General features: G+C 34.9%; 3 protein-coding genes across 24 annotated transcripts in view; 2 read left to right on the top strand and 1 right to left on the bottom strand.

Annotated features, from left to right (window-relative positions):
- The window catches only part of LOC105149352 (adenosine receptor A3), a 457,094-nt gene that overhangs the window by 109,041 nt on the left and 321,579 nt on the right, over window positions 1–26,474 (bottom strand). For 11 of the 16 annotated variants that reach the window (XM_087414053.1, XM_087414052.1, XM_087414054.1 and 8 more), the window contains one exon: window positions 2,621–3,287. The exons of the other annotated variants lie outside the window; for them this stretch is intronic. In XM_087414053.1, coding sequence (XP_087270179.1) covers window positions 3,134–3,287 — 154 coding nt within the window. In that variant the 3' untranslated portion in view covers window positions 2,621–3,133. Of the gene's footprint in view, window positions 1–2,620; window positions 3,288–26,474 lie in introns of those variants that run through there. 16 annotated transcript variants of the gene reach the window in all.
- Window positions 1–26,474, top strand: part of GluRIB (Glutamate receptor IB) — a 226,289-nt gene that overhangs the window by 163,536 nt on the left and 36,279 nt on the right. The window lies entirely within an intron of this gene.
- Window positions 170–11,223, top strand: LOC105149354 (facilitated trehalose transporter Tret1). The gene is made up of 5 exons (XM_011061698.2): window positions 170–1,847; window positions 5,664–5,759; window positions 5,847–6,215; window positions 6,528–7,330; window positions 8,420–11,223. Exons 2-5 carry the CDS (start codon window positions 5,717–5,719, stop codon window positions 8,567–8,569), a joined length of 1,365 nt encoding a protein of 454 aa, XP_011060000.1. The 5' UTR covers window positions 170–1,847; window positions 5,664–5,716; the 3' UTR covers window positions 8,570–11,223.

The following is a 26,474-nucleotide window of genomic DNA, read 5'->3' as shown; positions in this document are numbered from 1 at the left end:
TTTATGAATTTGTAAAAAAAATGGAGTTTTGAAACAATTATTTACAAATTTGACTATATAAATACAGATCCGAAAACAATTTTATTGAAGTATAAATTAGATTTTGAGCTTTGTTATAAAAAGATTATTTAAATAGTGCAATAGCGTTTTAACATATGCATAAAGACACGTGGAATTGACATCATGTAGTTGAAATATACAAGAATAATATGCGGTTTATTGCGACATATAATGGGTTCGACCTTTCGATAAACTTCAGCTCACTGTCTTATTCTCTCATGTTCTTATTCTTTTACTTTTTTGTTTAGTCAATAAATAAATTACCTTTTATATTACTTAATAAATATATTACCTATTAATTATATATTAATTATATTACATATTAATTATAGTTTATCTAAAGATGGAACAATTGGCCCATAGAGAGACAAATTATCAAGTCGATAAATACATACATAACAATACGACGTTCTTAGAAAAATTGTGCATTGCTTTCAATATTCTTAACGTATACGCTAAGGATATCACGCGGCAATGACGCCTTTAAATCAATCTGACATGCGATGTCGTTCGTCGCGCAGAACATCACTGGTGCAATTTCAAAGTTAAGACACGTCAGATGTTTCCTCGATTGCGTCAGTAAAATGGATCGCCATCGGTCAGGTCGACCGTTCGCATTGAAGTAGAACCGATTGCGCGAATAATCGAGAGAAAGTTTGGCGAATTACGTTCCATTAGATTTTCCTATTCGCGGTATAAATGTTAAATCAGACTTCTAAAATCCTAACGCCTTTAGAATCAGCCGTATTAACCAGTGGCATTTGAACACGAGTAATACTTTCTACTGACATTTGAAATAACTCCTACAATTATTTCTGGAATTTTAAAAGCAGGAAACATACACATTCGGTGATATATATATATGTTTGAAACGCTTGACATTTCAATGTTATTCACATTAAATATGAAATTAAGCCCGCAGCCACGACGTTGTTCAAGGATAGAAAATAAGTATTTATAAAAATGACTTTTTCCCGAACAAGGCTTATGTTTTTATCTCCCGAGGTTGAAATTCAATGTGAATAATTTTTTACCTTCAAGAAATAATTTTTTAATTCCATTCGCGTTTGTCCTTCTTAAGATTTCCTATATTTAACAGCCGAGAAAATAACCGAGTAACATAATGACTAGAATAAAATTGTGCAATTTGCATTACTCGTTTAGTATTCGCTCAGATAAGGTATTGAATAAACATGACATAGACATAGAATAAACGTGTATAGATTGCGTTCTCGCTTTCAATTAGCAAATGTTTGCACGTGGAAGTGGAAACACACATGTTATTGCGTTTATCCTGAAATTAAACCTAGTACAGTCAATAACAACGAATTAATAGCGAGCATATCAGTTTTCCCAGGCATTCCTACCATTTGACACCCGCACCATTACACCCGTTTGCTAAAAAGTGGAAAAAATCACGAGCTGTCAAATAGACCAATTTTCGAAATAGACACGATGTGTGACATGCACGTTCCGCACGTATAGCACTAAAAGGCGGTTAACTGATAGAACAGAAGAACAATATGAAAAAACTGCGGAAAAAGCCTTGCGCGCGCGAGAAATAGCGCGGGAAAGTAATTAGTGGTTAGCAGGCCACGTTGTCGTTCTTCGTCCAGAACGGGAGGGGATTCGATTAAAATCGTAGTGACGTGCCTGCGTATCAGAGTCAGGCTCAGTTTCCTTTCCGGCGTCTTTCAGAATGACAACGGCGTCGTTGTCGCCGACGCGCGTCGAGATCTCGGCATCTCATTCTCGACTATCGTGGCAGTGACAGGTGCTCTATCAAGGTGAACTCTCGATATAATTATTTCTGCGAGTACACTTTCGCTGCGTGCTTCGTGTATTTGGAGGCAATTAGATGAAATCTGATGCCTGTCATGAAACATATCATTTAAAATCATAATTAAAAGAAAAAGTTTCTCCGGAAGTTTCTATCATTAGTGTCATTATGAAATAGTTACTGACGTAAAACAAGTCAGGAATAACTCCAATTTAGAAAAAGAAAAATTTTTCTGACACGGAAATTCATTTTAATTTCAGAATTCCATCTTTGAAATACATATACATACATGCGTTAATTTAAATGCGGCTATTAGAGAAATTAAATTATCATAAATATTAATTGCCAGACAACAAGGCACTTAAGAAAATCTGCTTCGCAAAATTAGATTAGTGTAAGAGAATTAATATTAGCGCTTCAGACACGGAAATAAACAGGTAATAATAATCAATATTTATGCCATTGTAATCCCTTATCTAAATCACATTTGAAAAATATGATTCATATCATTACCCGTTCAATATCCGTTCAATATCCATCAAATGGCATGATAAAGTAATTCCCGATTGCATTTAACTACCTTCCATGATTAAGTAACAGCTCGCCCGCTGATCAAGGCGAATTAAATCCTCCGCGTGATAATGGCATGTCATTGTTAAATCAGGTGTAACGACGTGATTGAGATAAAATATGCGTGTTCGCATAATGACTCTTATGTATATATCTGTCAATTAATCGGGTCGATGTTCGAGTTTCATGTTAGCGAATACCAGTAATGCGTATGCGCAAAATGATTTATTATATTCGCTATGAGTAATGAAACATCGCGGTAGAGCAATAGCTTAATTAGCTGCACAATGGAAAGCACCCGCGATTACTTTATATTATCAATTTAAAGGAAATACGATAATTCGATCATATATCGGTCGCTATTTATTTTCTAAGAGAATTCGACTAATTATTTCATAAATCTTTCAAATTTTTTGTTAATGAGAATGCAGAAGGCTCTTTATCACCTCTTGCTTTTCAATTTACTGATTTTAACATAAAATGAAATCTATACAGAACTAAATTAAAATCATATATATGAAATTAATTAAATAATCATGCCTTTATAAATAGCTTATAAATTAATAAATTTTTAATAAACTTTGCTTACTGAATCGATTATTGTTTATGTATTAAAAATAATACATGTTTAAAAAAATTGAAATAATTATGTATTATAACTCAAAGCTGAAAGTGAGTCTCTCTATTCGGGAGGCTGCGATTAACCATTCATCGACTATGGAGTTAAGATGAAATATCGTGCACCTCCGGACGTGACGACCTTGGAGTAGTAACCGTGGGTCTTTCTTCTTGCTCTTCAATGATGATAAGTGGTTGGACGACGGGAAATGTCTCGATATAAACCGCAGATACAACGTCTCGGTCGTGTTTTGGTAACCTGTTTGAGCAATACAAAAGGACGTAAACTAACTGGTTTTTGAGAATTTGACCGGTTTTAACGTTTTTTTTTTCTGTTTCAATCTGCACCAAGTTCCAGAACCGAACTAGAGACTCAAAGGAAATTCTAGATATCATTTAGTTACTAAAAAAATTAAATGCATGTTCTTTAGCGTGTCCAAATAAACAGATCCTTTCTATATTTTCTACTCTTACGAAAGATTACTGATTCGCTCTAAGCTCGAATATCATAGCCAAATCACAAGAAGAAAAAGGGAACTGAATATTACATGTAATTATCGCAGTTACGATCCGTGTTATTAAAGCAATAAATCTTCGTAATTATCGTTGCTATGTGCCAGTTGCATATTGCGCAACGTTGTACGTTAAACGTATTATCGTTTTCTCTAATCATTACGAAACGAAGAGAGATGAAATATTTTATAAAACACAATGTCTTACGATTGAAGAAAACATTGTTTTTTAATTGTTGTAACAAGCACTATTATTAAATCATACCTCTACTTTAACAGCACAACATTTTTTTCTAATACACCGGAAAGAATAATTCAAATTTCTTACATAACTAAAAACTTGCTAATTAAAATTCATATTCTCATTTTGAAATATATACACAGAAATAGAAGACAATGCATGAAATAACTATTATGAAAATGACGACACCTGGACAATAATTAGACTGTAATGATTAAGGAATATAATATAAAAGGAATATAATATAAGACAGTTCGAATGTTTGCGAAAGTATTCGCTGTTGAACTTTAAGTGTACCTATATAGCTGTGTGGTAAAGTTACAATCTTTTTACAATTTAAAATTATAAGAAATTATTTATTTTTTAAAAAGAAGTTTATTGATTCATTTATTTAAGAAAATGTTTACCATCACATACCAAATAGAACAAGATAATGTTAAAACTAAATTTACACACATACATTACGGTTTGTGTTATATTTTGATTGAATTATGTGCACCAACAAATAATCACTTTGGTGATTATTCCTATATTCATGTAAAACAGTATTAAATCTTATTTATAAATATAGATACACGGTCTGTCTAAAAATTTCTAGATTGATTTTTTCTGAACGTAACGCCATTTTTTCAACAATAGCACCTTTTAGTATCAACTTTGATTTGTGCATTCTTTTTTACAATGCTACAAGCAATGTTTCGAAAACCAGCCATGCGGGTTTCAAATTTTTTTTCTCTTGTAAAAATTTTCGTAATGGGAGTTAGCTAACCCGAGAAAGAGAGAGAGAGAGAGAGAGAGAGAGAGAGAGAGAGAGAGAGAGAAGTTCACATTTAGAAACAAATTTTCAAAATCGAATTCAAATTCAAATTCAAATCTGAAAAAAATGCGTGCATACAATTTTGATCTCAAACGAAACAAATCCAAAAGTGAGGGCGACAAAGTTCAAAATTAAGAGCTTTGATTGCTGTCTTTGACTTTTGAAATAAATTATAATAACCAACTGTGTATTGACTGTGTAGAGCTAGTAATAATCACTGATTAATTTTGAAAGAAGATATATTTTTCTTTTTCACAACTAACAGCTGAGCTAATCATTCTTAACGAATGATTCGTTGGTGTACTCTCTTAGGTGGATATTCCATTTTGGATAGTGAATTGTCAAAGTGTGTATAAATTCCATAGCAATAAATTCATGTTAAGGAACGCGCTCGGTTCGGGCTCCGTCTCTTAATAGGTGTATTGTATGGCCGGCCATAAACTGTCGCTTTGGGAGGCATCGCATCGCGTGCCACAAAGCAAGAGCAAGTGCTCTCCGACCGCGGCGGTCAGCGGTCATGCGTGCAGACGTAGCCGTTTACACGTGTGACTGTATCGCACCCTCAGTCGGGAGATATGTGGCGCGGAATCTAGTTAGTACCCTTGTTGGCTTTATCTCCGTTATCTCCGTTTGGCTCGGAGGTCGGCCGTGTCGCCAGATTAGAAGGACTAGCCGCGCGATCGCGATAATTAGCAAAGATGGAATTTTGTATTTTCAATCTCCTGCATTTTTGTGTCATTTTAGCATTCAAGCTCAAACTGAAGAACAAGGTAGATAAAATATACTTTATCTACCTTGTTCTCCAGTTTGTTCTCCAGTATTTACCTATCTGATAACATGTTTTTATGTTAATTCATTTAAGCAAATCTCAAGAATAGATAAAATCTGTAGGTCATTTGCGGTAGTGATTGCAACAATAATATACATTTACGTAACAGTTATTTATAATTGGAAATCGAAAGAACAAGTGAGAAAAGTATTCGTTTGCAAATATGGGATACCAATCACAATCATATACGCGTGCTGTTTTCGTAGCAATTATTTTTTGTTTTGTTTAATCCGTAGAACAAATCCGATAGAAACAATAATTATAAGCAAGAGGAACATCATTGAACACAATGGACCGCGGTATATTGCGGCAAACATTGATTGGTTTCATATGTAAGTATTCAGATGGGATTGCATCGACGTCTGGATCTAATCTCTCGCGAATAATCTACGGAAAACTCACGAGTGATCACTTCTCAGGCAGCATTTTGATCATCGATTGCGGTCTCCATGAAGGATGGAGCACGCCGACCATACCGAAGTTCAATGACGGGGATCCGTTAAAGGTGACAACCAATGAGATTGCTTGGATTGTTAACCTCATGTATGTAGGAGTTGGCATCGGCTCGTTGGTACCTTTCATACTGATGGACAACATCGGACGTAAGGGAACTTTACTAGTCACTACGATACCGAAGATCATCTCGTGGATCTTCATTGGGCTGTCCACATCTGTACCATTCATATACGTTGGACGGATACTCGCGGGCATCGGATGTGGCATAACGTACGCTGTAATGCCGATGTATCTCGGCGAAATTAGCAGCAAGCGGACCAGAGGTCCTTTAGGTGCGATATTAACTATTTTGGATGCGTCAATGTACATTTAATTTTTATCGCCACTTTGACATATTTCTCGTTTTAAATGTTAAATATTTATTCATTAATATTACACGTATTGATTGCAAATGATGTTTAATGGCATCTTTGTATTTTAAAAAGATTTACAAATCTGATGTTTTTTAAACTTAATAGATATGATTACAGTTAATGTTAACGATCATATATCTTGTAATTGTTGTGCACACTGCACTTGGATAATATTGTTCGCGAATAATTAGTATTTTTAAAAGACATCACTGAATGAGACAAGGCCTTCAGGTACTTTAATGGCTGTTCTTCTCAACATCGGGATGCTGCTCATCTACGCGATCGGTCTGTGGATCAGTCGATTCACGATGGCGATGATAAGCATGTGTGCACCAGTGCTATTTCTATTGACTTTCATATGGTTACCCGAGAGCTCGGTGTTCCTCACGCGGAAAAATAGACTTGGACCCGCAGAGAAAACCCTTAAGTGGGCCTTGGGTAAAGAGAACGTAGACGAGGAACTCGAGGAGATCAAAAGAATTGTGGAGTCCGAGGACAAGTGCAGCAAGTTGACTCTTAAGGAGATGTTCAAAGAGATTTTTACCAAGGCGCAGAACAGAAGAGCTTTTCGAATCGCTCTGATATTATTGAGCGGGTTGACATTGACCGGTGCGGCGCCGATACTCGCGTTCCAATCGTATATATACGAAGAGGCCGGTTTCAAGATCTCGACCAACGCCAGCATCATCTTGACGGGTGTCGCCATTGTTTTAGCTGGTAGTACTTGCGTATCGATAGTGCGTCTCACAGGCAAGAGGTTACTGCTGCTGATTGCCGCGCCGATTTGCATGGTATCGTTGGCGTCGATAGCCACTTTCTTCGAATTGCAATCCATCGGATACGATGTCTCTCAATTCAAGTGGGTGCCCACGGTCCTCGTGGTGATTTACGTGTTTGGCTTTGGATTCGGCCTTAATCCGATACCACTAGCGTATATCGGCGAAATCTTCGGCGTCGAGGTCAAAGTACCCGCTGCAGTGCTCAATGCTCTCTACTACGCTATAAGCACCACCGCTATTGTGAAATTTTATCAGGTACGTTGACGTCTGTGTAAGAATCGATTTTGTTTTCGCGGACGACAGCGCGGTAAGCGGGTTATCGACAGCAACGATCAGTTAAGAGGTTCAGCAAAAAAGAATTCTTTGCTTCGTAATAGTATTATACATATAGTATTATACGTCACGGTACAGCATCGATTAATAGTCTTGACGGTCAAAAAGAAGTCTTTATTTTTAATAATATTAAAAAATACGATGTAGTTATATATAAATATGCAAATTACACGAATTTAATAAGCAATCAATATCTTATCGCTTAAGACCTGCATAAGAAATATTTTCTAAAATTAGATTTGCGATTTTAATTTTCTTTTGTGAATCGGAAATTCTGTTTGGGATCATCCTCTTTTATTTTATAAATTTCGCGCAATTTTTATACAATTTGGCCTATGAGATAATTTGATAATGCTTTATTCAAATCTGAGGTCAAAAATAAAAAATTCAAAACAGTAGATTCAATATGGCGAACAGAATTTTAAAAAATAATTTGATTATCATAAAATTCGATTTTTAAGGAGTTTTTAATTACAAAGTGATCATCAAGTTTCCAGTTTCGCTTTATTTGAAGCTCATCAGTGCTATGTAAACAGTTAGTACTGATTTCGGAATTGACTTTTGAACTGTGATTATGAATCCTGTGACACTAGATCCTCCTTCATGGAAGTTACTGTCCTTTTGAAATTCGATATTTATACATTACATTCAAACTCAGAGATACCATGAAACCTCCTAAAACAGAGTTTTCACAATATTCAGTTTATTTTTTTGAAGTTTAAATTTAAAAATTCTGAGACTAGACTCAAATTCAATAATCCTGGAAACCTTTAGAAAGTAAAATCTTCCATAAATTAGTTCCAGTTCTCAAAAGATTAATAATATCGGTTATTCGGTTTTTTTTTTACTTCAAACATATACTTGAACGTATCATTTTGATAAACAAAATTGCTCCGATTGCTTTTAAAGTACAATGTGAAATAATTTTTTAAACTTATATAACTTTTCTTCTATTACTTAATATCATGTAGCAAAATGTAATAGTAGGAACTATTTGTACTGTGTTTATAGGTCATGCAAGAGTTATATGGCACATTCGCACCATTATGGACGTTTACTGCGATAACATTTCTTGTATGGGTATTAATTTACCTATTTGTGCCCGAGACCGAAGGCAAAACCTTGGAAGAGATACAATTGGAATTGCGGGGTAAAGAGTGACGTGTATCGACAAACTTTTTATGTAAAAAGAAAACATAAATAAGTGTGGCATTATATGAATCCAAAGATCGTTAAATCCATATTTACAACGAATGTCTAATATGAAATACTTGAGTTAATAATTAATTTTTTCAATATCGACACACACATTCAAAGTCGATTATAAAAAGATTATAAAAAAATTAGGAAAATAATGTTTCTGTTAAATTGTGATAATAGTTCGGCTTATATTCTTAAAATATGTTTATCATTACACTAACTTATACTTTCACAATCAGGTGGATAATTGTGATAATATACACATATTAATGTGAACAAATCTTAATATAGAAAACAAATAATAAATTTCATTTGGAAAATAAAATTATAGAAGTAGCGAGCTACAAAATAATTCAAATGAGATAGAAAATTTCAATTTTATTTAAAACTTTTATCGATGTACATATGTTTTGAAGAAATATTAGATGAAATTTATAAAAATTATATAATAAAATTAATTTTATAATAAAATTAACTTACAAAACGATAAAAGCTAACAAGACAGTGTTTCTCTCCAATTTTAATGAACTTTTACGTATGTTATATATGTTGTTGTTTAAACTAAAATAAGGGACACATTTTTTTTTATCTGTGCCTATGCGTACTTTTAAGGAATGAAACATCTCTTTAATAAAAATTGGTCGATTTCTTTCGAAGCGAAGAGAAAACAAATATTGTTAATAAAAGTTTCAAGAATACTTTATAATAATAATTTTTAAAATATTTTTAATTTGTTACTTCTTTATAAATAAGAATTTTTGTACTATCACTATATTCTTGAAACTCTTTAACTGTTATTAAAAATTCTTTTTCCATCTATTATATAGTTTCGATGATATTCTATAATTTCGATGCTTCCATAGCAACTAACAATTTTTATTTTACTCGCCTAAAAGTGCGTATGAATATGTATAAAAAATACATGGCTCTTATTTTAGTTCAGATTACATATTAAAAATTCATCAAAATCGGAGGGAGAATCTTGTTTCTTTGAAAGTATAATTATCTTTACTGTTTCTGTAAATTTAATTAACAACATTAGCATAGGTATATATTACTATTTTATTTAATTTAGTTTAATTTTTTCTCGAGCAATTTAATAAAATTTAAATCATTTAACGTTCATATTGATGTACGTTATACATTATACATATACGTTTTTATAATTATCATAAATATTTATATATTTAAAATCGCATTTAGAATCCAATTGACCTCTCATTATATTTTTACGTCAAAAAGCTTTTTCTACTTAATCATTTATTCTATGTGTTTTGCATTACAAAATCGTAATGTCGATAATGGCGTTAAATCACATTTGGAGCTGGTGAAAGCACCAGGGAGAAACGACGCGAGGGAAAATCATTGATCTTGTTTGATCGTAAAGCTCTAACTCCGCAAAGAGAATCGTTTAGTAGCGATATCGTGTACGACGAGATTCGTATGTTCGATCGGACAAGTTAAGTTCTCATTAAAAACACATTTGCAATGTGAATTTACTGACCTCGTTCTCTCTCCTTAATCCCATCTTAAAGTTTACTATTTTAAATATTAATAAATATCTCCCGCTGCGCGTTGCTAAATATTATCTTAACATTTGTGTTAGGATTGTATAAATAGAAAGATAATTCTATTATTCAATTTGACCACATAGGGTCTCCATTTTACTAGATTATACTGTACGTACTACGACCATGTTCTGGCGGCGTATAATTATTTCGGTATTCAAATATCAAATCCAATATAGCCAAATATTATTGTCTACAAAATGTTTCTTAAACTCTTACAATATGTCTTGCTTTACGCGTGTGAATTGTTTCGATAAAGTGTTCATTTTATTCGCGTAAAAGATTAAGAAGATTTTAGTATTAACGACGAAATGGCTTCTAAATTTTTCAACCAGTTTATCCTTATGCAGAAACCCATCATATTTACAAGCGATAAAAAATGCAATATTTCCTGAAATCGGTCCTCTCGTCGTAAACTGCCGAGTGATTCTATCATATGACCATCTTGGCTACCGCTGATGATGGCTCGTCAGCCTCGGTATACGACGGAACATTGGTAGGACGTGTACGTTGGACGACACGTCTTGCATACGCTTGTTGGCGTTTCTCTCCGACGGAATGTCCGAACATGTATATCGCTCATATACGCATCACGTATATTTACAATTACGTGGAAATGCATTTGCCTATATGCACGTAACTGTTTATCCGTCGATACCCTCTCGCGTCATGTATTAGTCTGAACATATGTGTTCAGAGTATACAAATGTGGATTTGAGCATAATTAGATTTAATATTTCAATGTGAGAGTATCTATATCTCTAAGCAAAGGAGAATAAAAATATTGTTGATACTAGCGTTGATACTATTGATAATACTTTGTATTCGTAACGTCGAAAGTTTAAGTAGAATAGAAAGATAGACGAGTAAGTAGAGTAAAAGTTATTCTTCGATAATTATGTGTATGTGGGTGTATCTATTATTTAATTTTAATATCTATTATTTTTTTAATTAATAACCTTATAGTATATATCTAGTGATTATATAGTAGAAAAATAATTTTATATAATGAAATAATCACTAAAAAATAAAAGTATATAATTTTTCTATCTGTTGTTTTTCTATTTATAGTTTGGTGTTTCTAATGTAGTACTACTCTGCGCGATTGCTTAGTTAGACCATCATTAAAAATCACGTTTATAAATATAAAAAAGATATAGAAGAACAAAAAATGAGATGTATACTTTGATTTTGTGCATTGTATGATTGCGAATTGGCTAGCGATAGTAATAAACATAATGGGTGAGTAGGAGATTGAGCAAGGCTGTGAGTGCAATGTCCATTGACCTCGTACATTTCACATACCATGATCTTATGAGCCATCAGTATGACTTGACCCTGTTGGGCTGCTCTACGTACATATCTACTGATATATATCCATACGTACTCAGTATCATTCCAAATGTGTGCATTAATGGTACACGTGTATCAGTGCTCCGTTCCACATATACATATAACTGGCAGATACATATATCCGTGCATATATATGTGTGTGTGTGTATACATATACATACATACATACATACACACACACACACACACACACACACACACACACACACACACACACACACACACACACACACACACACATACATATATATATATACATACATAGAGAGAGAGAGAGAGAGAGAGAGAGAGAGAGAGAGAGAGAGAGAGAGAGAGAGAGAGAGAGAGAGAGAGAGAGAGAGAGAGAGAGAGAGAGAGAGAGAGAGCGCAGAGAGAGATCCTTCGATAGTATGCGTTGTATCGCGAGTACGAGCCCTCGTATAAGCTGAGATCAAGATTGATAGGCTACGAGTCGCAACACATACGGGGCATCCACTTAGCGGTGCATTATCCGAATGAGAATGTGTACAGGCTGGATCTTACCTTACCTAATGCGACGCCCGCAATCCCAGTAATGGCGACCGCTTTGGCCGTCGCGCGTGGCGATCTTCGTCAATCGATAACATTGCGCGCGTGTGTGTACTGAGTATTATGCGCTACGCGATTATTTCGTATCCATCCGACAAATGCGGAAGGAGCTGTTCCTATGACCTTGCGAACTACGGTCAGGAATAGATTGATGGAAATTAACAGAACGAAAATATGTGCATGCTATCTTCTCTCATTTATGATTACGTAAACCGAAATGTCAGTCATGTAATTATTTTTTTCCATTGCAAATGAGATTTTTAAATTCTAGCACACGATTTTTGTTCTTGGTCCGAGCTTTGTCTTTGCGCACTTGAAAAAGCACACGCTGGAGTAAAAGTTCACGTTTAAAATAAAGTAAAGACAAAAAAAAAGGGGAAAGAGAAAGAAAAAAGAACAATGAGGAATTGAGGGAAGAGGAAGTAAAATGGAATTCTCCGGAAAGGACATGTTAGAGAGAATACATACTTTGGCATGTGGCAAAACGTTTTTGCTAATGGCACTGCTTCGCGAAACTAAAAAATTATGTGCTTTTTCAGGAGGTTATTATTATTAAATTGCAGCTGCATACGCGACTGGTATGCATAAGTGTACGCGTATGCTTGTGAAAAGGTTATCCCGCTGTATACCGCGTAAAAATATTTTTCAACAAGACACAAAATATTGTACAATATTAATATCTCCTTATAATATTGTATTACGTTTAAAATCGATTTAAAACCGTTTTATTAAAGTCATTTATTATTAATCTTCATATAAATAGCATATAATTATGTAACAAAATGAACGCAAAACGCTTCATATTCCAGGAAATATTATTATAAATTCACTGTAACGTAAAAAATTAATTAGATAATGCGACGGTTTTCACTAATTGCTAAAGTTTAATTATAGTAACCGCTAACTCATTAAAAATTGAAAATATATGATGCATTATTATAAATTTTTTGTAAAATTAATATCTTTTTGTTCTGCTGTATAAAATAATCGGTAAATAAGAAACAAAAAGTGAGCATTTCATATTTTATGCCAGAATAAGTAGACCACGTAACGATTACACCTCTTATGTAATACTAATGTTCCAGTATGCACGCATCTCTATTGCACCATTGAACAATTTATAATTTCATTGCAAAATTTATATTTGCTTGCTTATCGTAAACTACATAATTATTTTATACGTAATATATGCTTAATATATGCATATTGTTAATAGCAAAGACAAATTTCTACATGTAATAGAAAAACGAAATATCGCATCTATTCCGCTAATGCAAGCATTTATTATAGTAATTTTACATAATAATCTTTAACGTAATTCATTTGAATACTTTGACTGTGAAATGCATTTGGACGATTATTCTAGTTTTTTGTAATAATTTGATGATGTACTACATTTTGTATAACCAGTATAATTTTGGTACACAATGTTTGTAGCTTTCCGTAATAACTTTATTACGGAAAGCAACAAACATCGTTTACCAAAATTTCAATGCAGTTAATTATTTTTTACTAATCATAATAGACAATTTATAGTATTATGATCCGTAATAACATTTTAAACATTTATTTGGCAATTTTCCCAAATATCTTATTAAACTTGGTATTTATAAATTCCTATTATGTGAAAAATTGATATGAATAAGCTGTAAAAAGAATCGCTAAAATTTACAAAAGAATATTGAAACTAAATGTTAAAGCCGAAAAATATTTTTGTCCTCAATTCTTAACAGAATTTCCTAATTATCGTTACAAAATTAATTGTTTTATAAAAATAGATTTTATTCAATATATTTACTGATCTTACACACAGTGAAAAACATTTTGTATTTGCGTTCTGGTTAAAGCCGATTCTCATTAAAATTTTTGCGTCGAATTTTTAACCTATTTGAGTATTAATTTAACATAATATGATTATATTATATGAATATTTTGTATTAAATTACTTAATTGATATTCGACACTTCTTAGTGTTAAAATAACAATTTATAAGTGAAATAATAACGTAAAAATAATGTATTTTAAAATGTAAATTTTAAGATAAATGAAAATAAAATATGTTAATTTAACATATCATAAATGTTAATTTTACTGAAGAAATGCTTTCACAATTTGCTTATAAATTATGTCAGTGTTATATTTTTTATGTTAATTTTTTACATAATATTTGTGTTTCTTTCTAATATATTCATCTTACGTTAAATTAAACAAAAATTTAGATAGATCGTTTGGGACACGTGAAATGAGTTAAATGTAACAAAATTTTTTCAATTATGCTCCATTTCTTTTTATTACGGATATAAGCGTTATCTATTTCCTTTTATACGAGCCATAACTTTCAATTTCTCTATATATAATAATATATATAATAATTCAAGTGAGATGAACAGAAAGAAATTTGATGTTAAGAGACAACATGACATGTGATTTCACTCATCCTCGCGCCTACTTGCGGAATAAGTGGATCACCTTGTCTCATCCGTTTTCGTGCGTCGGATATAAGACCGTAATCGCGGTTGATATATCGCCGCGATCGCTCTTCATTATCGTCGAATGTGTCCTGCAAGCTTATACGGTACGTAGGTACGTTTCGCAAAACGACGTAACTTCGTCGGCGGTGGCGAAGTGGCTTAACAAGGCAGACCGGACGAATTACGCTTCTTGCGTATTTCGGCGGAAGCATATGGATTGTGTATTATATGAACGTGTGTGCCATCCAAAACCGGATCGAGATTAAGTGAGCGAGCGCAAATGAACATGAATGAACAACTTACTTCCGCTAGTATAGAACCGTTCGCACGTGTTAAATTTGTTCATTTATGTCCGTTTATTTGTTCGCTAGCCTAGTCAGGATTAGAAAGTTTCTACACGCGATTTTCTAATCTTTAATAGCGAAATTATCTAATGACGGTGCGCGTAATCTAAAACGAATAAAAAGAATAAAAAATTTACCAAGGTATATAGTAGACGCGCCATGCTTTAACTAATGTAATTAGTCACAAAAAAAAGGAGACGTTGATATTTTTTAAAAATCTAAGTGTAAAAGGATCATCCTCACACATTCGTCAAAAAGTTGAGCTGGAACAAGCGATGAAAACTTTAGAATCCTAACAATACGCAGATTTCGACTGGTTAATTCAACGGAAGTGGCAACGGAGTGCGTGCGAACGAGGAGTTCGTTTAAATCCTGCGCGCAGTATGGTAGGGTTAAATTCACCTGTTTTTCGTCGCTTTCTTTCATTCACGCGCCAGGTTCTGTCCTTTGTATTTCCATTTTCGTTTGCTCGCGTCGCGAAACGTGAATCGTCCGGCGCGACGTAAAAAGGCCGCTCATGCGGCGGCGACAAAGTGCTCGCGCGCGCTCTTCGCACCTCGCGTGATGTGAAACGCGTCGGCGGGCGAATTATCCGCTGTAGAGCAGATCAAACGGTCTCCTGGGAAAACGGGAAGCCCTTCACGGCCCTTTGGCTCGCGCCGTAAAGTGCGACTAAAAAAGGGCCCCGCTGTCCCTTCGAGCGTCGTGGATTTATCCCCCCAGTGGTGATCAGCGTGCCGGCACCGTCGGCGAAACGACGTTAAAATCGATCGAGCGTGGACACCGTCCACCTGACTGCTCGGCGGCGTATAAATCAAAGCACTCACGTGTTAATAAGAAGAGAAACTGCGGACGCAGCCTGACACCAAAGACCAGTATGCAGCGGTGCGTGGCGGATTTGATAAAAGTATTAAATCAAAGTAATCCACGTTCTATTATAATATCTACGTATATATTGTGAATTTAATCCAATATATTCTTTCATTATACAGAAATTTTTACAGAATATATTATTTCATTATACACAGAATTATTTAGAATTTTTTGCACGTCTTCATTTACATTCATCATATGTTTAAGATTGAGCAATGTTTTTTTTTGTTGGTTGATGCAGAAAATCTGTCTTTTTAAATATATATATATATTTTTTTATACAAACATACTAATATTTATCATACTATCTTCATTATAATATTTAAATATACATTAACACATATATAGTTGTGATTAAATTTAAGCGGTACAAGAAATACGAGAATAAATTTGTGATTATAGTTCAATCATATTACTTGCACTATATTAGTACGACTACAAGTCGGACTTTCGAAACAGAAAAACGCGGGTAGCATCTACGGCCAAGATAAACGTCCGAAGTACTGGGGTGGCGAACGAAGTGTTCTCGAAAGAGTTCGCATGAAATTGAATTGATACGGTTTACAGTGCCAGCGGGTAAGCGGATTCCCGCAGCCACGATATCGTATCGATGTTAAAACAATGTTAAATCGCTCGAGTCTGACTTCGTCCGCTTGGCTGCTCATCGCAATCATCCTTTCCGGAACGCGAGAAGCCGTCGGCGAGGGGTGGCTCGAGGTAAGTGCCGCCCGGGAAAAAAAGGACGGAAAAATGGAGGGTCGCGCGAAGGAAAATTATATTTACCTTACGTGAAGCTCCTTTGAGACTATCTTCACGGTAGAAAGTAAAAGGGGAACGGAGCGACGAACGGCGCGCCAACGATTCAGGATAATATAATAATGCGCTGGAGTCATTTACGACAACGATTCGATGGAAAAGAGAATCACAACGACTTACGAAGAACCAATCGGCCAAGTGTCATCGAATTACAAACGGCACGGAGATTTAGATTTCCTTCGTGATCGACTGCTGACGCCGCAACGATCGATTCTGGCTTTGCCGCGTCGAATGAAGGTAATAGTCTGTCATCAGACGGGAGTAAGACCAAAAATTGCGATCTTATCGATGGTGAGGAGTACAGTAGTAAAGTGGATAGTGAAAAGCGAAATGGAAACAAAGGTATCTGTATATATATATATATATATCCTGATCCTGTTTCGTCGCGATCAATCAAAAATAATTATCCGTAACAAATAGAAAATATACAGGTATGACGTATTTGTTTCGTGTAACGAATACATAAAATGCTAATGAGTGCTTTCCATTTAATGACACAAGTCGACACAAACATCATTCTATTTTTCTTGACATTCAGAGAGTAATAAAGATAGAATGACACTTGTGTCGACTTGTATCACCAAATGGAAAGCGCCTAACAGAAAGCAAATACTAACGATAGAAAGTATATATAATAATTCATGATACAGCAATGTTAACATCTAAAATACTATTGATGTTCTTGAGATATTTTATAAATAAGAAGGAGAGAGAGGGAGGGAGGGAGGGGAGAGAGAGAGAGAGAGAAAGCAAAGAACAGCGGAAGGAATAAGGAACAGTATTAAGATAATCCTTAACTGTCAACATACTTAATCCTGTGTTTGTTAGAGACATATTTCAATGCCTCTCTTCATTACATTACGCATTACATTACGCAAACGCGTGAGATGCCATAGACATGGATTATAACGAGAATACGCGCCCTGGCATTTTAAAGCGCTATTAAAAAGTTCCATTCTAGCAGATTCTGATGAAAGTCATTAACATTTCCGCTTTTTTTATATAATAGTTTAACCAAGTAATATTCTCACGCTATTGTTAGTGACAATGCTTTTGCCTCAATTACACCGTTGGCTTTTAAATTATTTTAATATTTCTGTTTTAACATTACATTTGTTTGTAGAGAATTAAATTAGCGATGTTAAATTAAGTTAAATTAAAACCTGCTGTGATAATATCCATGCGATATTAGCATGTGACGTAAATGGTAAATAACAATAATAGTAGCGAGATTAATGCAAAAGACTTATAATTATTTCCATATATACGGAAAGGATGATTTTGCTATAGATAAGGATTTAAAAATAATTTTGTTGGACTATCAAAATAATTATGTAGGACACTCAAACTGATTATTAGAATGTCAATATTTTTTGCAATATTACTCACACTTGAGATTCCTTTGTAATTATTTTAATGGTCCAACAAAATTATTTTCAGATCTGTATCTAGCTCAATTTTTGAATCTTTCAACAAAATCATTCTTTTCATGTAGGAGGGTGAGGCAAAAAATTTTCAAAGTCTATGATAAACGGTTATAATAATAATTATGGCGAAAAGATGTGTCTGATTAAGTGTTAATTCTTTTCAAGTTTTTTTTTGTTTTATTACTGGTATGATACAGTATGATTATGACATTTAAGTTAATGACTCTGGCAATTTAATAACTCGTCGTATTTTACTCGTCCTACGTCCACTCTCCATCTCCGCGAGGTATACCATCGATCGCCGTCTGGCCGGCACTCTCCTCACCCTTCCTAGGCGATGAAATTTCATCTCGAGCTTTACGCCATACTACCAAATAGTAGTAGATCCGACAACAAGTTTACGCATGGTTTTATAGTGCATGCTTGCTGCTTGCCCAGGTTTGACCGGAAAATATTCATCGATTTCGTGTCAAGCTGTCGAACGACTTAGCGCAATCGATCTCGCAAAGTACTTTCCGAAATAATCTTATAAAACTGCAGATGTGATCTCATCGAAGCTGATCTCGTCAAATGCAAAAAGGATTCCAGGTGCAAGCGGCTTGCAGAAGCGCATTTTTGCATGAAACCATTAAGCAGATACTGCGAATTCCACGCGAGTAATTTCGCCGCGAGAGTAATTTCGCCGTTTTTATCACTCTCGGCGAACCCATTTTCGCTCGGGCATACAAATGGGTTACGTTCGATGGATTAATCGCGTGTCAGAAAGCGGCGTGACTTCAACGGTAAATTCGACTTCGCTGTTCGACTTCGACTTGGAAACTGATAAATGATATGTCATAGAATTATACGAAAATTTATGAACTGGCGGACGCTATGCGTCATTTGACCAAATGCCAAACGTTCAGTTTGAGGTATTTGCATATAAACGCAAAATCGGTAATATGAATTCAATATTATTGATATTTGATTGCAAGATGTTTTTGTTAACAAAATAAATATTTAAAAATAAATATTATAAAAACTTTTATTATATATTGTGACATATATTTATTTCTATATATATTATTGTATAATTTATTATATATAAAGTTTTTCTTACCTTTTATTAATATAATATTTCAATGAATTTCAAATTGAACGTCGAGACTATTTTCTTAAGAATATTAAAAAATTGAAAGATACACACGTTGACGTTGACTTATGTGAAGAAACTCTAGCCATCATGATATATCTCTCGAAAGTAGAAAATACAATTCAATCAATGGAATTGTGAATCGATTGTCATGGACTTTTGACGCATTTTTTGTGATCAATGTAAACGCAACTTGCATCACTCATTAGCGCTTTTGTACACGATGCTGTTGTGAGCAACACTTCCAATAGCCTTTTTGCGCGAACAATGTATTTTTTTTCTTTTTTTTTTTTCGTGATGCAGGGAGAACGAGTGAATATGAAGGGTAGAAGCGCAATACGTTTCGCGATATATATAATCTCGGAAATATTTATTGTGTTACAAATCTCTCGATACGCTATTGGATGAGCATCGCCGTCGCATCACGCTTTTTCATAGCAAACACTGGCCGGAGAGCCAGTCCTGAGAGAGAGTGCCTGGTAATTTCGCCAGTATTTTGTATTTCATATCGGTCCGTTATTTCGAGTTATTTAAACTCACCGGCACCGGCCTTCGCAAAAGCCGGAGATTGCAAAATTCAAAGCGCTATCGTGCTACCTCTAATTTCGCGCTATTCCACCCACGCATACATATATTCTAATCGTCTGTTTTCTCTTTCGTGTTTCTTTTTATGCTTCTCGTGCATTACGCTGCCGCGGACAGCAAGCCGAGCCATTACCATAGATTAAAGTGCTCTTCTCAAACCGATACGTAAAGTACGTAAAGCTAATATTATGGTGTGTAATCACAATATATGATCACGCCTGACGGAGAAGTATCTCAACTAAATGTCATCAAAAGAAAATTTTACCTTCTTTATTATACAAGGTATTCACGCACCTCGCTTGAGAAAGAGAGATTGTAATCAGGCTATGGTTCACTGAGCTTGCTTTCATACGTAAATAATGCCGCATTTCATTATAAATTGCAGTCAAAAACAAATAGGCGCCGTTATCGATATTCATTTGTAATGTTTTATCATGATGCATAGACGTACCGCGCTGCACATTATTTACAATCCAATTGCGCAAAAAACAACCGGTGAATTTCACCGATGAATAATTGGTGTGCTCGTAATCGTCTCGATATCCGTCTCAGGCTCCTCGATAATATCCACCACTGGCATTTGAACACGGCCAATAAAAAGCGTGTGTCGCTAAAGCAGATCAATATAAACCGAGCGAAATAAGATCCAATGATCAGCCACAGAACGGTCATGATAAATGCTAGCGGGCGAAACAAGAATTTCAATTTGCACCGCGCACGTGACCGGGGTGCCGACTAACGAAAATTCCACATTTCCTCCACGGCTCTCCCTCGGCGTGGACAAACTCGCGACCAGTGGAACACGTACGTAATATCTGCGACTTCCGGTGTTTTTTTTTTACCGTCCACCGGTGCTGTCCGCGAGTGAAAATTCGGGGGTGACTTTCATTTATGATTCGTGCTTAACATTGTTGTCATGATCTTCACCGTACGTACTTGTCCGGACTTGTCAGAAGTCACATACAAATAATGTTTCCATTGGAGAAACGATAGTGTTAATTCAACTGAATTTTGAACGATTATAACTGCTAGGAATAAAAATGTGTAGTTTAAAAAGATACGTTATGAATATAATACAGTAAATGATATTTATCATATTTTTTTTATGACATCTCTTTAAAAGTTAAACACTATTATTTTTAATTTTACATTATTTTTCATGTTGACTTTTTAAATTCATAATTTGATATATTAAAGAGTAATTCTTGCTTTCTACACATATTTTCTATGTATCATAGAAAATATATCAAACTTTTCGAGTTAGAACATTATGTCATACTGATAAGAGAAATTGAAGGAAGTTTTATTTCCCTCATGTATATACATCAGTCACGCTCATAAATATTTTGTTACTAATATTTTTGTCGCATTTCAAACTTAAATATCTCGATGAAAAAAAATCGCAAAGAAGTTTTCAACCGCGTAAAGATAGGGTTTTAAATCGTTTGAATTTTTTTTCTGCGATATTTTGTTCGTAAATTATATAAAATTGAAAATTGATATTTTTGCAATATTTTTGTCTTATTTTGAAGCGCTGCAATTTGATGGAATGTCATCGGATAAAATTTAATATAAAAGTATTTTAAAGTAAGTTTTCTGAGCTGTTTTAAAATGCTTTTTGAAAAAAAGGTACAATGATTCTTTCGCGAAGATATTGAATTTTTTATTGCGTATAAAATAAAATTATAAAGATTATTAAGATTTTAAATTTTATATTTTTTAAAATAATTATAATGTTTCAATAATTAGATTAAAAAATAAATTGTCGTCATTCTATTAACTACAATAATAAGACAATGATAAGACTAAATATATAAGAACAACATAAAAATTATCTTCAGAAAGGTAATGTTTGTAAAAGTCTTTTATAATAGATTAGATATTGTCTTTAAAAGGATAGTGCCAATTTATGTTGAGCAAGATTTCAAGATCGACCGGATTGTCGTCAAACGTCATGTATTTTGAAAAATTTGTTCTTCCGTTGCCGGATACGCTATAAAATAGACTATTGGCGTATCGCGTTTGTATGATAGAAAGAGTAGGATGAGGGGGTGGAACGGCTTTCTATAAAATACCGACCCGACGTCGCTTCTTTTAGCCGCGGGGCTTTGTGGAAATACGAGATAATGAAAAAGCTCCCGCGGGATTCTATTTTGAAGGGAGGTCCGCGAGAGAGCGATCGATCCTACCGAGCCCTTTAAACGGCCCGACTCCGGTCACCATTTCCGTCCGGCGGTGGAACAATGCGCCGCGATATGTCACGCGTTCCAAAGTGTCCTCGACGTGCCATTAATTGGAATTCAAATGGACATAAACATCTCCCATCGGTGACCACCTCCGGCAAGACACCGCATTCGAGAGTTCGACCACCTTCTCTTGCAGTTTCTAGTCTAATAGCCCGCAGGAGATGTAACTGTGTTTAAAATAGTCTTCTCTCTTTAACATCGCGCTGTAATCATTATTTTCCGTTAGCAAATGAAGAGTTGACATAAGAAAGACTGCTGGGAATAAAAATGTATAGTTAAAAAAGATACATTATGAATAATACAGTAAGTGACATTTAATTTTTTATGACAGAAATTCTTTAAAAGTAAAACACTATCGAAGAGTATAAATTTTACATTATTTTTCATGTCGACTCTTCAAATACATAATTTGATATGTCAAAAAGTGACGATGAAGTAGAATTTCATATTGCCCTTTTTATCTAACAGCGTCAAGAAGAGAATTATATTTTCTTTTTTTCGAAAAGAGAAATACTGAGAAGGAAGTTTTGAATTCTGCTGGAACTTAATGGACTCCAAATAATGTTAAATAAAATATATATCTATTTGTGTAAGTAATTCTAATTATTACAACTGCATTACGTCAGAGTAAAATTCATTCACAGCACTTTAATTCAAACAAAGTCCAAATATTCTAACGTAAGTCTCAGATGACGTGAAAATGACAGTAACAAGTAGTGTGATACCTTGTTATTGTGTGATATTTGAACTAAAAAAATATATAATAATAATAACGTTGTTCCTTGATATACATTCCAAATTACATATTAAAATTATGTCAACTATAAATAGTGCACTATTTATTTAATTTTCATGAAAAGGAAAAATTTTCATTTTCAAATTATCTTAGACTCACATAAGAAAATTTTGACTTTATTTCATTTATCCTTCGTGCTAAAGTACTTTTATTAATATTATTCTAAAATGAATCTTCTAACATATTCAGTTCTGCTATTTTCATGATGTACGACATATTACATAAGCATAGAATTACAGCTCGTGAGTGCATTACGAGAATATGATCTTGATAGAGAGCGCAATCCACATGTTTCGGTCTGTTTCGCTCTTACAGCTTGTTTATGTAAGGAATGTTTCATTATTTACTTCATGAAAACAGTCCTGGGCATATGTTCGAGCTGGCAACTAAGGGCGAGGTTTCAGCTTAAATAAATTATCAACTGGAATACAACCGGATTTCGGGTAAGACCACTTTACTAAGCTAATCCGAAGCACTCGGTTTAAACTATAAGAATTTAATCACAGAGATATACATAACGAACATTTTACGTTGTTCATTTTCTACGTAAATAATTTGAATTAACTAAAAAAGGGACACGTCGACACGAACAAAATATTCCAACATATAAGCAGTTATTACTATGGTGAACGGATTAAACTCCGCAATACATACGTGGATTTTTTGAAATCAGTATAAACATTTTTATCCAGCTTTCGAAAGTTCAATCTAACATTCTGCGACAAATTAAGACCATTTTATATTAAATTAAAAACAAAATTTAATATCATGATGGACATATATACGTGCTACTTTTTTGTTTTAAATACCACACATATAGAGACTGTAATAAAGTATAGCATCGTATTAACAAAATTTAATATCACAAATGGATGTTCTATAAGTCTAATGAACATTTAATATACATAATTTCTGAATTCATAATAATTTTTTTACAATATGATATTCACATGGTCGCTCAGAAAGCATAAAACTAATGCGACGAAGATATCAACGTCGAGCTCTATTACGACTATCACAAGTCGCATCCTTCGGAGTCGCTGCTGCAGTTACAACGAAAAATGAAGACGGAGCGCGTGTACGTGTTAGAAATTAGTTGCACACCGTCGACACTCGTACATCGGTAATTCCTGTCACGTTGAGCAAATTGTTACGTTTTGCTCGTCGCTGCGTGAGCAAACAATGTAACTAATTGGACACATAACGACAGAGGAAAAAATCTTTAATAAATAATTTTTTTAATTATTTGCTCATATATTGCGTTAGTGTCCGAATATTTCAAATTAAGATTATTCATCTGCACATTATACGTGTGTGAATGTTTAAATATTGAGAATAAAAGTATAAGTACACAGTGCATAAAAAAAAAATAAAATAAAATATTCGCGCGCGCGAAAGATTTATTAAATTTTATAATAAATTAAATTAGATTTCACATCTCCTCATAAAATTATACGTAAATTTCTTGTAAAATGGCATATTACAAGTTGTTTTTAATATTCGCTGGAAAAAGATTACGTAACAAAATATTACGTCATTTTAACATTCTGTCATGCTCATTCACGCTCGCATAAAACATAAAACGAGCGAATTTTACATCCGTCTTCTGAAGTGTGTACGCATGCTGTATGTGTGAAACCAATTGGTATTATTATCTACTTTGTCGTAAACGGACTGTAACTTAAGGCAATTATTTCTCATGGACTTGGAAATATGTTAGATGTCCTCGACACATCGTTCTACATATTTCTATAATATGTGTATCTTATCTCGTTAGTTTCATCGATTTACATGCGCATGATTTTTCCCATCATTCACCCCTTCTCTCATCTCTCGTAATTTGCGGAAGTTCTACAGCTTATTACAACATTGTAAATTGCGTACATGCGACCTACTTAAAATACGATGAATATTATCTTGCGATCCGCATCTGTCTGCGGCCTTTCCGTTCGACTCATGTCGACGTAACACCGGTAATTGAGCGGAAACACAAAGAGTCGCGCAGAAAAATTGCTTGCCTCGGGTCGACGTGCTCAACCGTCGCCTTTCTTTGCTCGGACATTTCGCACCAAGAGATTCCGTACGTCGCCTACGTGAACTCGCATTCTGACGATGCAACCGGACGAGAGAATCGAACACGACATTTACCATCGTGCACCAGTTACGGAATTTGCGGCATGAAATTATGCAACGGATAATCTCGCGTTGCAATTAACGCGAATGTGCGATAAATAGATTTGCAGAATTGCGGCACGCGCGTGAGCGAATGCAGCAGAGGTCAATGCTTTCGCGTGTAATCCGCTTGCCTTCTCGTATTTTCCCAAATACAGTCGCATTATAAATGTACTTTTGCTGCAGTTCGCGAACGAAAATCCGTGCGGCGCATTTCTAAATTAACTTTCTACGTAATCATCGAGACAACAGGAGTCATCCAATCTCAACCGTAGTCCACTCGTTCATAGGATTGAGAAGCGCGTAGTTTTGTGCAGGAATTTGTTAATTGCACATGACGTGGTCGCTTCAGATGAATTTTTAATTAATATCGCCGTCAGTTAACAGCGAACGTAAAATTACGCGGCCGTAATTATGCCCACGATGTACCATGACACACACAATTATTTATTTAACCGCTTGTCTCCGCGTGTCAATTTGATGTCCAAACATTTTTGCGTGTAAATTCTTTGTGCCAATCATTAATCATCGCGGTGAACGTACCGAAAATTGACGATAAGCAAAAGTAATAATTACAGCGATCACGATAGCTAGTCGAGGTAGAATCGCGTTCCTCGTGCCATTTATCTCATAATAGTAGCCGTCGATTTAGAACAACAATGGAATTACATTCTCCTGCAGTTTCTCAATAATTTACCGTTATTTTCTGTCTCACCAGCAGACTGTGCGCTTCTAGAAGGCAATATTCCCCATAATTGGTCGTACATTCAACTGTTGCATCAATCGGTGAGAGAGAGAGAGAGAGAGAGAGAGAGAGAGAGAGAGAGGGGGGGGGGGGAGAGAAAGAGCAACCCGAAACTTTTCCATTAAGATAACTTCGATGCTAGGCGACGCGATCTCCGATGAGACTCGTTCGACACGATGACTTCGTGCCCTGCCGATAAACTCCGACAGGGGCAGAATTAATTTCTACGGTCGAATGATCCCAGCTGGCACGGAATATTCTATTTACCTTCATGATCGGCGCTAAGCGGAACGCAATAATGGCTGGCAATGATGACGTTTAACTCAGGCTTAACGGGGTTTAGCTTGGCCTCTGGTTGTCCTTCGAATCCCGGAAACGGACGTTGAACATACAGAGGGGGAAAGATGTGTCGACACCGATCCATCCTGTTTCAATTTGCCGTCGCCCGCGTTACAATTGTGCCGCTCAAAAACGCGTGACAAGAGAAACAAGGCACACGACGCAGCTGCATCGCGACGATTTCCGTATCGACAACCTGTCGATTAAATTATTTTCGAAAATGACGACCGTTTGAGAGTCCGCACTATGTCCGCTGCATCGCGAACGACGCGGCGCGATAAACAAAAATTCGGTGACACGCGCGAGAAAACGCACAATAACGGTTCACGTTTCATCATGCGTGCGCTAACTTTACCGTTCAACGAATTGCGTTTCACGTAACACGATTCCCACTAACGCACGGGCACTATATTCTATAAGCTTATAACAAGG

This window comes from Acromyrmex echinatior, chromosome 15 (assembly GCF_024713525.1).
Source record: "Acromyrmex echinatior isolate Ae372 chromosome 15, ASM2471352v2, whole genome shotgun sequence".
NCBI lineage: Eukaryota > Metazoa > Arthropoda > Insecta > Hymenoptera > Formicidae > Acromyrmex > Acromyrmex echinatior.
This window is presented reverse-complemented; position numbering and strand designations above follow the sequence as displayed.